General features: G+C 40.5%; 1 protein-coding gene across 1 annotated transcript in view; it reads right to left on the minus strand.

Moving 5' to 3' along the window:
* Positions 1–13,208, minus strand: part of jmy (junction mediating and regulatory protein, p53 cofactor) — a 59,504-nt gene extending 46,296 nt beyond the window's left edge. Inside the window, exon 1 of the mRNA XM_036976544.1 lies at positions 11,628–13,208. Within this exon, the coding sequence (XP_036832439.1) occupies positions 11,628–12,530 (903 nt within the window). The 5' untranslated portion in view covers positions 12,531–13,208. The remainder of the gene's footprint in view (positions 1–11,627) is intronic.
* Between the last annotated feature and the right edge of the window lie 3,007 nt (positions 13,209–16,215).

Raw genomic sequence — 16,215 nt, forward strand, 5'->3', positions numbered from 1 at the left:
CAGCCTTTCATTAAATTACTACAGTGGCAGCGAACAGCCTTTCATTAAATTACTATAGTGGCAGCGAACAGCCTTTCATTAAATTACTATAGCGGCAGCGAACAGCCTTTCATTAAATTACTACAGTGGCAGCGAACAGCCTTTCATTAAATTACTATAGTGGCAGCGAACAGCCTTTCATTAAATTACTACAGTGGCAGCGAACAGCCTTTCATTAAATTACTATAGCGGCAGCGAACTGCCTTGTTTTTCTAACAATAATATCAGTGTTAATAATCACAAAATTGACTTGCAAACAACCGGTTGTCATATTCGTGTGGCTGTTGTTGTCAACCAGAAAAAGGTCATGCTGTCATTTGTCTTTTTTTTCCACTTCATTACCCAAAATGACGGTGCTGAAGTAGGCACGACTTTTCACTGTGAAAGAGGCTGCATTTATGTTGGTTGGTGATAAGGATTCGAACACATACTTGCACAATGAAAAGCGGTGATGTCAAGGTGAGTGAAATATGTAAACAGTAGATATATGCTTGGTGTTGTCGATGTTTGCTGTGAAACTTTGGGTCAGATTAGCACGTCCTGTCATGATCACTTAGTTGGTACAGGCAAGCACATCAGCGGTGGAGCTCAAATGATTGCTCTCGGTCTCATGGAAATAGTTGCAGTGTTTAGCTGTATTTTGTCTTGTTTCTACTGATGTAATTAAAAGATGGAAACGGCCCAAGATGCTTGCTATAGCTTGCTAGCTAGTTAGTCTGTTAGGCAAGTTGTGTGTAGCGGTATATTTGGGCTGCGCTCATGAATCGTCAACCTCAGCTGTCACTTTCACTAGCTATCCATACAGACATCCAGCGAACTAGCCACCAAAATGAGTAGAGTAATTTGTGTTTGTCTGCTTAGGTTATGGTTTGTCAGGTTTGCTAGGTGCAGATATTCATAGGCTATACATTTCCTTGTTTTCCTATTATTTGACAGCTTAGCTGTTGTGTTAAGGTAGATGCCTATGCAGTGGAGCTCATATGATATTGAGTTGAATATTTAATTACATAGCCAGCTAACAAGGTGCTTGTTTTGTCCTGTTTCTACCGATGCAATTAAATTTGGAAACTGTCCCATCTTCGTAACTAATCAGCTAACATTGGCGAAATCTCTAGTTGAGAGTTGATTGAGGCGAAAGAGAGAGCGGGAAAGTGTGGAATGGGAGGCGTGTAACTGTATCACACAATTTATTATGGGAAACCCTAAGAGGTGATTAATAGGAAGAGAGTCTAAGGTTGAGAGAAAGAAAGAGACCGTGTGAGAGGGAGAGAGAGACTATGTTCCTGACTACAATGGTATCCTATTTGTTGCTCCTCTCCTCTCCCTCTGTTACTCTGTTTCTCTAGGTCAGGGAAAGTGAGGGAAGTGATGTGGAGAATCAGGGCTTAGCAGCAAAAGGCAGGGAGGAAGAGGAGTTAGAGATGACTGGAGTGATAGAGATGTGGAGCGAGGCAGGGGGAATGGAGCAAGAGGAGAGTAGAGGGAGAGAGGAAGAGGAGAGTGAAAAGGATCAGGAAGGGGAACAGGGAGAGGAGGAGGGAGACAGAGAGGAGGGGGGAGTGGAGGAAGCAGAGGGAGGAGAAGAGGGATAGCACACCCGAGAGGGAAGCCTATGTTTCCATGGAGTATGTCTGCCCAAAGTCTCACCATTCACCCTTGTGCCAGACAGCCTGGGACAAAGGTGACAGTAGCAGGGGTTTTGGAGTTGTCTTTAACATCTCTGGGTAGGGGGCAGTATTTAGAATTTTGGATGAATGAGGTGCCCAATGTAAACTGCCTGTTACTTAGGCCCAGAAGCTAGGATATGCATATGCATGGTAGTATTGAATAGAAAACACTCTAAAGTTTCCAAAACTGTTCAAATAAATGTCTGAGTATAACAGAACTGATTTGGCAGGCGAAAATCTGAGGAAAATCCATCCAGGAAGTGGGATATTTTTGATGTGGGAAATTTTCAATTGAATGCCTATACAGTATGTTTTGGGATAGGACCAATATTTCGATTCCTATGGCTTCCACTAGATGTCAACAGTCTTTAGACATTGTTTCATGCTTGTATTCTGAAAAATGAGAACGAACGAGACCATTTTCTAAGTGGACTGTAGAATGAACCAGAGCTGTTTTGCGTGACCGATTGCGTGCCGTTCGTTGTTTTTCCTTTTCTATTGAAGACGCTATTGTCCGGTTAAAAAATTAGCAATTATTTAGACAATAGACAACCTGAGGATTAATTATAAAGATAATTTGACATGTTTCGACAAACTTTACAGGTACAATTAGGGTGTATTCGTCTGCATGTCCTGACCACCTTTGAGCCAGTGGATTACTGAACAAAACGCGCCAACAAAACTGAGTTTTTGGGACATAAAGAGGGACTTTATCGAACAAAACAAATATTTATTGTTTACCTGGGACTCTTGTGACTGCAACCGTATGAAGATCATCAAAGGTAAGTGATTAATCTCATCGCTATTTCTGACTTTTGTAATTCCTTTACTTGGTTGTAAAATGTTTGCATGCTTTTATAAGCGGGGCGCTGTCGTCAGATAATCGCATGGTATGCTTTCGCCGTAAAGCCCTTTCGAAATCTGACACAGTGGCTGGATTAACAAGAAGTTCATCTTTAAACCGATGTATAACAATTGTATTTTTATAAATGTTTAATTTGACTATTTCTGTATTTTGAATTTGGCTCTCTGCAATTTCACCGGATGTTGGCCAGCTAGCATCCCACCTACCCATAAGAAGTTAAAAGTGGTTGGAACTTATATCTGTTCCAGAGCTTGTAATGGATTAAAACAAGAAAATGGGCGGGGTTGACCATCTTGACCAACTGAGGAGCTATTACAATGTTGGACGCATAGGCAGAACATTTTGGAAATATGTGTTTTGGGGGTGCTCAACATTGCCATCATAAATGTGTACATTGTGTGGGGGACCCTGCAAAGGCCCCTTCCCAGAAACCGTAGGTGCTGGTCCATAAAGGCATTCAGAAACCACTGTTAATTACAACCACATCTACCGGATATTGGAGGTTACTGATGTAACCCCGGTTCAATTAGCCAAGTAAAATGTTTATGTTTTCTGAGTTTCTCTCGCGACCGCATTTTCAAATCAGGCGACCCCATTTTAAAATCAGGCAACCCCACATTGGGTCTTAGGGCTGACCCCATTTAGTCGACTGGTCGACCAATATTTTTTTAGTCGAGCAGTCACAAATATATTTTCATTTTTTTATAGCACGAGACACCTGTCGGATTCACACCTGTCTGGTCTGAGTAGACAAATCCATTGTGGAGGCCGCGGGATGGCACAACAGTATCACATTTACCATTAAATCCCATAATTGTTTATCTACATTGTTTGTTTAGTTACGGTAATTTCTGTTAATGCATTCAATATATGATTATTATTACAGTCTTTTATCGTTCTCATTGTCGGAGTGGACACGTTGTTTGCGGACCACACAACCTAGGCTACATTTCTGAGGAACACGTTTTGGTGTATTTCATTCCATTTACAAGTTGCCAATTTATGAATTGTCTTTTGTTTGAAGCGCTCCTGTCAATGTTGATTAAGGGTGCGCCCCCGATTACGCATAGAAGTAGGCCTAGGCAACCGGCACAAAAATATAGGCCTATAAATGTTCCCATATGGGGATCTGATAGTATTTCTGATTGTCTTAACTCACCACCACTGTGGAGCTTCTCAAAGTAATTTCTTATTCACCTCAAACAGCAAGTAAACAAAGTCTGTTTTTACATCCATTGAGAATGACAATAGTTCCTCAACGTAGCCTATTTGAAAAATATTTCCAGTTCTCTTTCGATAACCACTTGTGTGAAAGGAGGAAAAAAATGTAATGCTCTGATCCGGTGGAAACGTCATAAAATCGGCCTACCTGATTACTTCTTATCCCTTGCGCAAATAGCCTACAGCTGTGTCTGTCAGGAGCTCACTGGCACAGGAAACTCTGAAGGCCAAGAATATTTTCTACAATTTTGCAAGTTTGCTAGTGTCAGCTTCAGGCCAGACCAAGTTGATAGTTGATACAATGCTTCAAGTTTCTTGCAGACAGGCCATGAGTAGACAATGTGATTTATAGGATATTTATTTTTTAAATCAGAATATTTTCAACCTGCAGGCTGCAATGTTTTTATTTGTTGGCTTTATGTAGATTATTTTTTACATAGTTGGCCATTAGAATTTTGATTAAACAAATGATAATGATTGAGGTACAAAGACTTTTTTATAAATTGAATAAAACGATTCCACGAAAATGTGCATATGAAAATCATAACTGGATCTCTGGCTCCCTTCAGTAATTTGGCTCCCTTCAGTAATTTGCGTGTCTAATTATTTACATCACAGTGTGCTTAAGGCATCAGACAAGCTCAGTAGCCTAGATGTAGTTGATTTTATTAAAACACTTAGGGTTTGTCTATATATGGAAAAATACATCTTTTAACATTGAAAATGGTCACTCTTGGTTGACCAAGAATAAAAAAAATGTCGGGGCCCGTCCTTCATTGATTGAATAATCTCCTAACTTTCTTTGCCACACAGAGGCTCTATGACTGTAGGGCCTCTTTGATGACTTGTGATTGGGCGACAACAACAAGCTAAGCGCCACTCTCATGAAAAGCATACTGTACTGTCTTTGTCCGCAGCATACCATTTCTTCTCTCTATTACAATCAGCTGTGAAGGGCTGCTTGAATACAGAGGGGAGACGATGTTGTGCTGTTGTTTCTTTGCATTTCCGCCTTGCTCCGGTGCTAGGAATACTGTCAGCGTAAATGTGTCAACATGTTTGAGGTGTTGGGAGCTGCATAGGCCATTATTGTTGAGCAGTGGCAACATACTGTCAACATTTTATCCACAACTCTCTGTCCATCGCCATTGTGATCTACTCTGAAGCCAAAATGTTCACAAACTGGAGATTTAAACTATGGAGGATCCTCCAATTCTGGCTTAAAATTCTCACCATCGTACCCCACTGGGCACAGAAGTCAATTCAACGTCTATTCCACGTTGGAAATGACGTCAAAACAACATTGATTCAACCAATGTGTGCCCAGTGGGACAGTTCCCGGCTGCGACTCAAAAGGATAGTTTGAAATGCAGCAGTTAAGATCCAAATTTTTATTACAAAGTGCACATAGGCTCTAGTTGTTTTAACAGAATAGCCTAATAGCTCAGATGTAATCAAGAGTCAATGGCATAGCGTTTACATTTTTGAAATATGTATTCATTTGGGTTCACAGTGTAGACCGAAAGGAGGTCCCTGTACCAAACGGTTTGGTACCAATATGTGTAATGTTACAGAACATCAAACAAATCTACATTTTAAACCATTCACCTGAGTTATATATTGAAAGTCAACAGTGTTTTTTTGCTTCAATAGTGTGACCAGGGGCTTGGAACTAAAGTTTTCCTTCACAGAAAATACATTAGGCAGAAAATACTGTAGCTTAAGTGCAACGCTATTTGGCTAGCAGCCACACAAGCAAATCAGCTTACAATGAAAAAGCAAGGTATTTTGGCCAGAAACTATGCAAGGCCATCAAATTTGCAATGTTTATCATAGAAGGAAAGTGGGCAGAAACTATGCAAGGCCATCATATTTGTAACGTTGATCATAGAAAGAAAGTGGACAGGATATTTCCTAATGTTTTGTTTGAAGTTAATCTTGCATTTTACCAGACAAAAGTAGGCTACACTGAGAAAAGCACCACAGAAAAGTAGCTACACATCAGTCAGAGCACTGTGTGCTGATAGAATGCCCCGTATGTGAATTCTCATCTCGAGTGAAGAAGTGCAAATAAAGCACAAAATTAGCAGAAAGTACAATAAAAAGCATTTTAGATCTACAGTTACAAAATGAAAAGATATTTCCAATGCATATTATCTTTTCTGTTAATATGACCCCTGGTGGTGCATTCTTTTAGGTCACAAACCACTTTCTTGAGTTCTCTTTGATTACTTTTGACTATTTTGAGGAAGTGTATACTGGCTACAGCATCTCAAGATCTCAAGACATTCAGTACTATTGCAGCTTTTTTCTTGCTTTAAAAGGGAGTACGCGAGCACACTCGTTCCGTTCCCTACCCAAGTTTGGATAGGCGCCAGCCGAAACCAAAACATGCAGAAGGCTGCGTTTACACAGGCAGACCAATTCTGATATTTTGCCCAATTACTGGCAAAAGAACTGATCTGAATGGTCAAAAGACCAATTAGTCCCCGAAGATAGGATATGCACATAATTAGTAGATTTGGATAGAAAACACTCTAAAAGTTTCCAAAACTGTTAAAATAATGTCTGTGAGTATAACAGAACTGATATGTCAGGCAAAAACCAGAGGAAAATCCAAGCAGGAAGTACTATTATTTTGAAAGCCTGTTTTTCCATTGAAAGCCTATCCACCATACAAAGACTTAGGACCCAGTTATGTGGCTTCCTCTACATGTGACCAGTCTTTAGGCATTATTTCAGGCTTTTACTCTGAAAAATTAGGGAGATACAGCACTTTCAATCAGTGACCAATGGAAATTTCCATTCATCAGCCATGCGCCCTGATCGTGAACTCGCCTTTCTTGTTTCTCCTTTCCTATTGACAAAGCTTTTGTCCGGTTGAAATATTATTTATTATTAATGACAAAAACATCCGGAGGAATGATTTTAAACATAATTTGGCATGTTTCTACTAACTTTTATTGTACTTTTTAAAAACTTTTCGTCCTGGAATTAGTGCCTTCTGCATTCGGATTACTGGACAAAATGCGCAAACAAAAAGGAGGTTTTTGCTCATAAAGAGGGACATTGTTGAACAAAACAAACATTTATTGTCTAACATGGAGACCTGGGAGTGCCACCAGATGAAGATCATCAAAGGTATGTGATTAATTTTAATGCTATTTCTGACTTTTGTGACACTCCTTGGTTGGAAAATGGCTGTATGCGTTTCTATGGCTAGCTAACATAATCACAAAGTGTGCTTTCGCCATAAAGCGTTTTGAAATCTGACACAGCGGTTGCAATAAGGAGAAGTTTATCTATATTTCCATGAAAACACTTGTATAGTTTATCAATGTTTATGATGAGTATTTCTGTCATTTTATGTGGCTCTCTGCACTTTCACCAGATGTTTGTTTGAGACAATGCATATCTGACCACAATGCGCCAATGTAAACTCAGATTTTTGAATATAAATATGAACTTCATCGAACAAAACATACATGTATTGTGTAACATGAAGTCCTATGAGTGTCATCTGATGAAGATCATCAAAGATTAGTGATTCATTTTATCTATATTTCTGCTTTTTGTGAATCCTCTCTTTGGCTGGAAAAATGGCTGTGTTATTCTGTGAATAGGCACTCACCTAACATAATAGTTGGTGTGCTTTCGTCGTAAAGCCTTTTTGAAATCGGACACTGTGGCTGGATTTACAGCAAGTGTATCTTTTAAAATGGTGTAAAATACATGTATGTTTGAGGAATTTTAATTATGGGATTTCTGTTGTTTTGAATATGGTGCCCTGCAGTTTCACTGGCTGTTGACGAGGTGGGACGCTACCCACGTACCCTAGAGAGGTTAACTAGCATGTCCTGCGTCGCATATAATCAATGTGGTGCCTGTACATTTTTTATCGAATCACAGCATACTTCGCCAAATGGGGGAGGATTTAACAAAAGCGCATTCGCGAAAAAAGCACAATTGTTGCACGAATGTACCTAACCATTAACATCAATGCCTTTCTTAAAATCAATACACAGAAGTATATTTTTTTAAACCTGCATATTTAGTTAAAATAAATTCATGTTAGCAGGCGCTCTTTTAATTTTTGGATAAAAAAACGTTCCCGTTTTAAACAAGATATTTTGTCACGAAAAGATGCTCGACTATGCATATAATTGACAGCTTTGGAAAGAAAACACTGACGTTTCCAAAACTGCAAAGATATTATCTGTGAGTGCCACAGAACTGATGCTACAGGCGAAACCAAGATGAAATTTCAAACAGGAAATGCCCAGATTTTGAAGGCGCCGTGTTCCAATGTCTCCTTATATGGCTGTGAATGCGCCAGGAATGAGCTTACACTTTCTGTCGTTTCCCCAAGGTGTCTGCAGCATTGTGACGTATTTGTAGGCATATCATTGGAAGATTGACCATTTTACACTACATCTACCAGGTGCTCGCTTGGTGTCCTCCGTCGCAATTATTGCGTAATCTCCTGCTGCGTGTATTTTTCCATTTGCTTCCGAGGAGAAACCCAACTGCCACAAATGATTTATCATCGAATAGATATGTGAAAAACACCTTGAGTATTGATTCTAAACAACGTTTGCCATGTTTCTGTCGATATTATGGAGTTCATTTGGAAAAAAGTTTGCCGTTGTAATGACTGAATTTTCGGGGGTTTTCTTAGCCAAACGTGATGAACAAAATGGAGCGATTTCTCCTACACAAATAATATTTTTGGAAAAACTGAACATTTGCTATCTAACTGAGTCTCCTCATTGAAAACATCCAAAGTTCTACAAAGGTAAATTATTTTATTTGAATGCTTTTCTTGTTTTTGTGAAAATGTTGCCTGCTGAATTCTAGGCTTAATGCTATGCTAGCTATCAATACTCTTACACAAATGCTTGTGTAGCTATGGTTGAAAAGCATATTTTGAAAATCTGAGATGACAGTGTTGTTAACAAAAGGCTAAGCTTGTGAGTGAATATATTTATTTAATTTCATTTGCGATTTTCATGAATAGTTAACGTTGCGTTATGGTAATGAGCTTGAGGCTATGATTACGTTCCCGGATACGGGATTGCTCGACGCAAGAAGTTAACTAGGGAAATTGTGTCACTTCTTTTGCGTTCATTGAACGCAGAGTCAGGGTATATGCAACAGTTTGGGCCGCCTGGCTCGTTGCAAACTAATTTGCCAGAATTTTACATAATTATGACATAACATTGAAGGTTGTGCAATGTAACAGTAATATTTAGACTTAGGGTTGCCGCCCGTTCGATAAAATACGAAACGGTTCCGTACTTCACTGAAAGAATAAACGTTTTGTTTTTGAAATGATAGTTTCTGAATTTGACCATATTAATGGATCGAATTTCTGTGTTAATTATTTTATAATTAAGTCCACGATTTGATAGAGCAGTCTGACTGAGCGGCAGCAGGCTCGTAAGCATTCATGCAAACTTTACTGCGTTTTCCAGCAGCTCTTAGCAATGCTTGCTCACAGCACTGTTTATGACTTCAAGCCTATCAACTCCTGAGATTAGGCTGGCAATACTAAAGTGCCTATTAGAACATCCAATAGTCAAAGGTATATGAAATACAAATGATATAGAGAGAAATAGTTGACGCGTCATAATTGCTATAATAACTACAACCTAAAACTTCTTAACTGGGAATATTGAACCACCAGCTTTCATATGTTCTCATGTTCTGAGCAAGGAACTTAAAAGTTAGCTTTTTTACATGGCACATATTGCACTTTTACTTTCTTCTCCAACACTGTGTTTTTTTGCATTATTTAAACCAAATTGAGCATGTTTCATTATTTATTTGAGATTAAATTGATTTTATTTATGTATTATATTAAGTTAATATAAAAGTGTTCATTGTTCATTCAGTATTGTTATAATTGTCATTATGTCCCGCCCTGACCGTTGAGAGTGTTTTATGTGTCTATTTTGGTTTGGTCAGGGTGTGATTTGGGTGGGTAGTCTATGTTCTATGAATTTCTATTTCTATGTGTTTGGCCGGGTGTGGTTCTCAATCAGAGGCAGCTGTCTATCGTTGTCTCTGATTGAGAACCATACTTAGGTACCCTTTTCCCCCACCTGTTTTGTGGGAAGTTAACTTTGTCTTTGTTCAGGGCACATAGCCCAAAGCTTCACGGTTTGGTTTTTGTTCTTCGTTTTGTCGGCGTCATTTTTTAATAAAGAGAAAATGTACGCTTACCATGCTGCACCTTGGTCCAGTCCTTCAGCCAGCCGTAACACATTATTACAAATATATACATTTAAAATAAAAAAAAAATACAAAAAAAATGTAATTTAAAAAATAAAAATAAAAATCGGTCGATTAATCGGTATCAGCTTTTTTTGGGTCCTCCAATAATTGATATCGGTATTGAAAAATCCTAATCGGTCGACCTCTAATGTGAAGTCACTTTCAGGCACCTCCACACACACTAGATGAGGCTAGTTGTTTTATGAGCTTAATTTACCTACAATATGAAAACAGTGTTCTGTCTCTCTCTCAGTCCAGACATGAGGAAGTAACACCTTACGGAGTCAAACCAGGTCATCATTGCAATAGGGAATACACAATCTTTCCAGTAATAACCTAATAACCTCCATTGCCATCAACATCCTGCCATCATTCTTACCCAAGTTTTTCCATAAAAACAAAGGACAGTGTACTCTTCACACAGTACAAATCAGTCCACGTTCAGCCAAATGTTTATACATTTGTCATAACATAATTAACATTAGCCTACCCAATAACAATCTAGTCCTCATAATGAGTGAAACACCCTTTTGTAACACCAAGCAATAAATAGCCTGATTGTGAGTAACAACTGAGTCTTATTTGCACCAGTTAGTCCTGCCCTGTCCTAGCCTGATCAGATGTTCTGTGGTCTCTGACTCAAAACACACACACTATGACAGAGAGATTGTGAAGACAGACATATGGGGATGGAGAGATAAGAGAGAGAAGCAGGAGCGGATAGTTTTTATATAAAGCGTGCCCTAGCACTTACAATAACGATGATGATTATAACAGGGTGATAGTAGGAGCTGCCCTAAAGGAGGAGCTTTACCATCCACCCCCATAGCCACTGGTCTTTGTTATTAAAATGTTGATTGTCCTTTCTTGTCATCATAGTAGCCATTCAAATGATAACATTCAAACTAAGTTTGCTGAACTGCATGACTCAAGTGTGGTGGACCGATACCCCATTATCCAACTATAACCATGGACTCCGCTCCACCTAGCAAGCCAACTGGATTGTCAGGGCAGGATCATATTACAGGCCTGGGACTGTGGAGTTTAGAGCAACAGATGTTTATTTCACTTTTGATCATTATCCATTTCACTTGCTTTGGCAATGCATGTTCCCCATGCCAATAAAACCCTTTGAATTGAGAGAGAGGGGGAGAGACGACCATGTGGTTGGGTGACCCTGACATGCATTTTGGATCTCATCAGCCCATGGACACAGTGTGTGTGTGTGTATACAGTAATGTACAGTAATGCCAGCTTAACACAATTGTAAACACAGTAAAGAGTGTCAGGAATTTCTCCAGGCATTCTCCTTCATGTGAAACACTAACAACTCTTCATTGTGAGACCAGAATGATGATGATAATATGATGGCATGAAATCAATTCTCTTGTGTTATTCAAAATTTATGGCAGCAATTTTCTAGTGTTAGTCATGCAGAACAGTTGAGGATTAATGTAGCTACACTTGTTATTTTTGTCTGGAGACTGGTTGTTCACAACGTTTAGCTTATTCCCCAATAAAACATGGGTGCTGAGAGACAGGAGTGAAGTTTAATTTACCTCTTGGAGACGTTTCTTGGCCCTCTGGAGAGCATCCTCATAACCCTTCTGTCTCAGCTCACTCAAACTCTCATAGTACTCTTCTGAGTCATCACTCTCCGTAAAAAGAACCTGGGCAAGGATCTTCCAGCCACAGGTGTCTAGAGCATGGCCCAGGTACACCTGGAGTTGGTAACACAGGGCATCCGTTTCCCGTTGGGACACCTCCGGGGCCCCGAAAAGCACCGTCCACATGCCCACCGGCTCCTCAGGGAAGGGGGGCAGACAGGGCTCCAGGTCCGAGTTGACCGCGCAGAGTTGAACGTGGGCTGCCCGGACGTCCTGGAAGGAGAATAGCCCGGCCCAGCTGTAGCCCTCTCGGCTGCTGTCCGACTCCTCTCCGTCGCCATCATCCGGGGAGCGAGGCAAACTAGGGACATCCGCTGGTTCCAGGACCTCAATGTCGGTCGCATTGCAGGACACGATGTCCCACGACCCCAGTGTTTTGATAACACTCTCGGCTGGCCTTGACGAGGAACCCACCGCCGCAGTTCTCTCTCGAATGGGGCTCTTTGTCGTTTTTATTTCTTTCGGGCTGACGTTACATCTAACTTTAACCAATGTGGAGATGTCATCTTTCCTTTTGGTAGGACTTTTTATTGGAGTTTTGTGTTTGTCTGCCTCGGGGGCTAGTTTGACGGTGACGGGGGGGGATACGAGGTCGCAATCGACAGTTTCCAATTGCGAATCCCGAAACGCTGTCCGTTTCTGTACTGTTCTATTGTGGCAGGTTATGGCGAACTTTCCCTCGATCTCGTTCCAAGCGACGATGAAAATGAATTTGTGTCTTTCCTTTTCGTCGAAAACATTTGGTCGAACGGCCACCCAGTCCGACTCTACAGAATCCTCCATCATGAATGACATCTCATCCAGCCAGTAAAAACGGAGCTAGTGAGCTCACACACAAATACCCCTTTTTACAGTTCGCCGTTGAAGCTAAAAAGGCTAGCTAGCTAGCTACGTTTACCAAAAAGATTACAGAAAACCAGCCGCGGCTAGCTTTGTGTACAAGCTTTGAGTTGATTACCCTCTGAACGTTGCGCCGATTTTCCTAAAATCAGACATCAAGTAAAGGAAATATTTCCGTAAAAAGCTTGCCTACATCCATAAGAACAAAACAGACACGAAAAGCGTAAGAGTCGACTTATTATCGTAAATTGGCAGGCTAGTCATCTCTCCACCTGCCTCGCTCACCAGCCTGCGCTACTTGCGCTGGATGGCTCCCTTTGTGAGACTACAGACAATGCACAGCCGCGGTTCCCATCGTCACGTGTGAGGATCTGTTTACAAGCCGTGAAACGGTTGAGAGCTGCTGTGCTGTCAAACCCGGGGGGGATTTTCTGATCAAACCACCTTTCTGAAATGTTCGGAAATACTGTCTTTACTGTTTCTAGATTGTTAATAGTCCAAAGACAACCGGTGGATATTATCCACGAGATGTCCCCCTGTTCCATCCGACAAATTGTTGTTTTGATGTCGCATCTTTACCTCTTTCAAACGTTTTTCTTCCAACTGCGAAGTGTTGTGACGTAGTTCTGCACGAGGACCTAAACATCTGCACGTGGGACACGCAGTGGACGTGGTGACGCAGAAATTAACAACAAAAAATGTCAAATGTAGCCTACAAATCCCAATTTATTTTAATCAAATCACTTTTAATATAAACCTTTATTCATGTGTTATAAATCATGCATAACACAACTAGTACTTGCCCTGGCAAGTAATCATTTGTGCTCATACAATTTTCACTCTGTCAATGTAGCATATAGGCCTGCATTGAACTAATACATAAAATAATAATAAAGGCACCATGGCATAATAGCGTCATAGCAACAAGCATGGTGGTGACAATTTGTTAAATAATCTAATCAAAAGATACATATTTCATTGACTTCAGGCCATTTGTTGCCAGTGACAGAATCAACTGAATGGTTAGGTTACTCTCATTTGATGTTTTGAGGACTCACCATTGAACATCTGTTTTGTTTATTTGGGAGGTGTTTAATTAAATGACAGACGTTTCCACTTTTCTTTTTTCTTTATTTTGTTCTTTATTTAACTAGGAAAGTCAGTTAAGAGCACATTCTTATTTACAATGACGGCCTGTCAAAAGGCTAAAGGCCTCCTGCAGGGACAGGGGCTGGGATTTAAAATAAAAATATAGGACAAAACACACATCACGACAAGACAACACTACATAAAGACCTAATACAACATAGCATGGAAGCAACACATGACAACACAGCATGGTAGCAACACCACATGACAACAAATGGTAGCAGCACAACATGGCAGTAGCACAGCATGGTAGCAAAACAAAACATGGTACAAACAAACTTTTGGCCATTAAGCTACAATATATTTTGTAAATCATGAATTAATTCGTTTTTACTTGCTGCTTTTGCCTTTGATACAGTCATTGTTTGTTATGATGATACTGAAGCCTAATGGGGATGATAGTGGGCCAGATGGTCCAACACTGCCACCTACAGATGATAGTTTATTTCACAGTAGTATACTACAAGGTGATTTCCATTTTGTCCACTTGATGGCATACTTTGTCTCTAAAATGTATGCAGTTAAACTGCTCTAGTCTACTCTAAACCAAGCAGTCACACTATATGGCAGTTAGGTAGAGATAGCCTACCATGTAACAAATTGCATAACAAAAATATATAAATCATTCTGAAAACTAAACTATACATTTCCTGGAGGAATTTTTGCTTTTGTGAACGGGTGGCAGGTAGCCTAGCAGTTAGGAGCTTTGGGCCAGTAACCAAAAGGTTGCTGATTCGAATCACTGACAATACTAGGTAAAAAAAATCTGCCGATGAGCCCTTGAGCAAGGCACTTATCCAGAGCGACTTACAGGCGCAATTAGGGTTAAGAGTGTCTGCTAAATCATGTTTTCCCAAACTCAGTCCTGGATTTTTGATATTCCTGCAGGATATGGTAATTACTGCAGGAATCAAAATGACCTTAATTCGTCAAGTATATTTACACATACTCAGAATTTTACTTGGTAATATGGTGCTGCTAGTGACAGACAACATTTAGAGACAAGAACTCTAAGGCAGGGTTTCCCAATCTTGGTCCGCGTTTTGGTTTTTACCCTAGCACTACACCTCTGATTCAACTAATCATCAAGCTTTTATAATTTGAATCAGCTGTGTAGTGTTAGGGCAAAAAAACAAAACTCGCACCCCTTGGGGTCCCGAGGACCGAGTTTGGGAAACGCTGATCTAAGGACTCTAAGTCTTCATACCACAATGACTACCACCCCATAGCACTCACACCTGTAATCATCAAGTGCTATGAGAGGCTTGTTATGGCACACATCAACTCCATCATCCCAGACCCACTCCAATTTGCATACCACCCCAACAGATCCATAAACGAGGCAATCTCAATTGCACTCCATACCGGCCTCACCCACCTAAATAAGAGGAATACTGTTCAACACCAGTGTCCCCTCCAAGCTCGACATAAAGCTTAGGACCCTGGGACTGAACACCTTCCTCTGCAACTGGATCCTGGACTTTCTGATGGTCTGCCCCAAGTGCTGGTAGGCAACATCACCTCTGCCACGCTGACCCTCAACACGTGGGCCCCACAGGGGTGCGTACTTAGTGCCCTCCTGTACTCCCTGTTCACTGCTTAAGTATGGCAATAGTACTTTGCATTGCGCTGCAGAGAGTGGGGTGGACAGCACATCACTGGGGCCGAGATGCCTGCCATCCAGGACCTCCAACAGGCGGTGTGAAAGGAAGGCCCGGAAAATCGTTAGACTCCAACCACCTAAGCCATAGACAGTTCTCTGCTTCCACACAGCAAGTGGTACCTGTGCGTCAAGTCTCTGCACACTCACAGGGCCCTACACACTACGTACACTGATACTCCACACATTCACTCCATCCATCATTTGCTCACACACATGCATTTATACTGACTCTACACACAATCATAAACACTGCTGCTACTGTTTATCATATATCCTGATGCCTTGTCACCTTACCCCTATACATATCTATCAATCCCTGCACACTGTAAATATGGTTCGGGAACTGACCCTGTATATAGTGTACTTTGATATTTCTAGCTCATGTGTTGGTTCTACCTTATTTATATTGTTAAATAGTTATTACTGCATTGTTGGGGTTAGCACTAGCAAGAAAGGCATGTCACTGTACTTGACATTAACTAAAATACAGACAGGAATTTACATACAAAATATGTAGGAACAGAGCCGCAAGGGAATGAGCAGTCGATATACTAATATTTACAGATGTACACATTTACAGTATCACAACGCATAGAGATGAACAGAGTGCAAATGTAGTTGTTTTATGTGCAGTTCAGAGATTGTTTAATGACATATTACATAAGTCTCTATGAACGAGATATGCTGGTTGGTGAGGGCCCCAGCCGGTGAAAGAAACTGTTCAGATGATTGAATATTTCTGCAGGACATTTTTTGTAAGGGTAGAATGACTGCTTGTATGTAATCATTTCTATTTTGATGTCACAATTTACTGTAATTGTTAACACT

This window comes from Oncorhynchus mykiss, chromosome 5, assembly GCF_013265735.2.
Source record: "Oncorhynchus mykiss isolate Arlee chromosome 5, USDA_OmykA_1.1, whole genome shotgun sequence".
In the NCBI taxonomy this organism is placed as follows: domain Eukaryota; kingdom Metazoa; phylum Chordata; class Actinopteri; order Salmoniformes; family Salmonidae; genus Oncorhynchus; species Oncorhynchus mykiss.